Here is a 2,202-nt window from a genome sequence, read left to right on the forward strand (position 1 = left end):
TTGAGATTTGAAAAATAACAAAAATATACAAAAATTACGTATTTTGTTATTTCGTTAAAGTTTGTTAGGAATGTTAGGAGTTAGTAAGGAGGAAAATTTAGTTTTTAGGTTATGTTATTTAATGTGTAATAAAATGCTCTCTGTATTCCTGGGATGTTTTAATCTATTTTGTGAATATAGAGCGTTGGCATGTAAAATTGGACACTGATGAGGAATGAAAGATTAACGAGGGACGCTTATATGATTCGATGTCTTACCATCGTCGGCGCCAGTGGCGGATCCGATGAGCATGGTCGTGGGAGGGGGATGTCATTCTGTTGAAAGCACTGCTTTGAAACTAAATAATAATCTGATAACCTTGAATTATGCATGTAACTGAAGACCAATAATAGATGTTGATAAAGGAAAAACTTTGTGTACAACTCACTCCACATTTCTTTTAATTTATGCAAATAGGCCTATGCTTAAGGGTCCACAATTCCCCACCGTTACCATACTCGAATGTATTTGTGTACTGCATGTGCCCCATAACAGAAAGGGCGCTTTGCCTTTGGGAAATGAGTTACAATAATGGGTTTTTGCTTAAGTGTGATTTTGAAATAACATAATGTAACAGAAAGTGTATCTACCTTTTAATTAGTTATAAGAATCAACGCACACATCCTCACTTAATATTTTTGACAATATTTCATCTCTAACCCTGACCTTCGCCATGGTGAAAGGTGCAAATGTCTGGATCCGGTCCTGAAATTCTCGCCGACGATCCTCTGTGGCTCGTCATTATGCCACTGTTATGTGGTAACGGGCCAGGTGGCAAAGGTTAGTGTAACCTTTTTAACCGATTTCTTTCTATCCCATAAATACGTAACTTCCGGAACAATCGACCACATGAATACACATGAATTCGTTACGAATGACTTCATACATTTATTTACGAACGCCTATGGAAGTGGGTCCTGTAATTGTAAACACCAGACTTACTTTTGCTACAATCTTCTTTCTTCTTTGAATTTTCACAATGGCAGCAATTGATTTGGCGGTACAGCAAAACGTTTCTGTAGGGCTATTTATTTATGTGATCGCCACACACTTGCCTCTTATGTTGATGACAATACTTGGAAACTTCATTGTTATACTCAGTGTGTATAGGAAACGTAAAAAAACTCTGAGCAGTATCTTCATTGCATCCTTAGCAATTGTTGATTTCTTAACTGGCTTGATTGGAGTTCCCCTCTGTATGGTTGCAGGCTTTCTTCGTAGACAGTTCCTTTATATGGAGAACTGTGCAATATGGTATTATATGCCTGCCACAATATTTGTTTCTATGTCCGTGCTGAATCTGATCGTGATAACTATTGAGCGATTCCTTGCGATTAAATATCCTCTTCGATACCATGTATGGGATTCAGTTGAAAAAGCATTTCGAATTTCTGTATGTGTTGATTTGTTTGGGTTTTTTTTAGCAGGAAGTCCGTTTGCAGTGGCTGCTGTCGCAAGCCTTATCGTGCCACCACTTAACGTGACGTATGAATATGATTGCGGGAGATCTGCCACTTTTGATATGTACGGGAATCCTGTGGACTTTTTCTTTAAAGTAGCGGTTGTTGGTCTTTCAATTCCTATCATGTTTATAATGTATACCTATATTTTCTTTGCGTCAAAGAAAGCAAAGACAACTGCCTCACGCCACGAGAAGAGAGCTACTAAACGAGAAATGAAAATGGCCAAGACAACAGCCATAGTACTTTTGGTTTACACTCTGTGTATATCACCAAGTGCTCTTAAAAGCATTATTCGCAAACTCATTGATAATGGTTCTACCTGGCTGGTCTGGTACTTGTGGTTAGCAGATTTTCTCGCCGTCGCTAACTCGATGATGAATCCATTTATTTATGCAGGAAGAAGTAAAGAAATGAGAAAAGAATTAAAAGAAACCTTTCACTTCATCATTTGCAAGGTTTCATCCGTATCGGAAATAAAAGCGAAATGACGCAGAGGCATCCTGCAAACGACAGTCACGAAAAAGGGGTGGATCCAGAGAATTTCTGACAGGTGGGAGGGGGGGCACAATATGAAGTTCTCGCCGCCATGCCCACCTCATCCCCACCATGGTTGGTGTAAATAAGTGGCAAATAATCGAGCTATTCTTTGACCTTAATGCTGGATAGCCTCTGAACTCATGGGTNNNNGGGGGGGGGAACT

General features: G+C 39.3%; 1 protein-coding gene across 1 annotated transcript; it reads left to right on the plus strand.

Annotated features, from left to right (window-relative positions):
- The first annotated feature begins 1,018 nt into the window (after window positions 1-1,018).
- Window positions 1,019-1,990, plus strand: LOC117100970 (adenosine receptor A2a-like). The gene has a single exon (XM_033240806.1). The coding sequence runs from the start codon at window positions 1,019-1,021 to the stop codon at window positions 1,988-1,990; it is 972 nt and encodes a 323-aa protein (XP_033096697.1).
- The last annotated feature ends 212 nt before the right edge of the window (window positions 1,991-2,202 follow it).

The sequence above is a fragment of the Anneissia japonica genome, unplaced genomic scaffold, assembly GCF_011630105.1.
Source record: "Anneissia japonica isolate Jap-2015-1 unplaced genomic scaffold, ASM1163010v1 scaffold9642_len28375_cov114, whole genome shotgun sequence".
NCBI lineage: Eukaryota > Metazoa > Echinodermata > Crinoidea > Comatulida > Comatulidae > Anneissia > Anneissia japonica.

Coding starts and splice junctions, on each gene's coding strand:
- LOC117100970 (XM_033240806.1), top strand. CDS start 1,019: ATGGCAGCAATTGATTTGGCGGTACAGCAAAACGTTTCTGTAGGGCTA.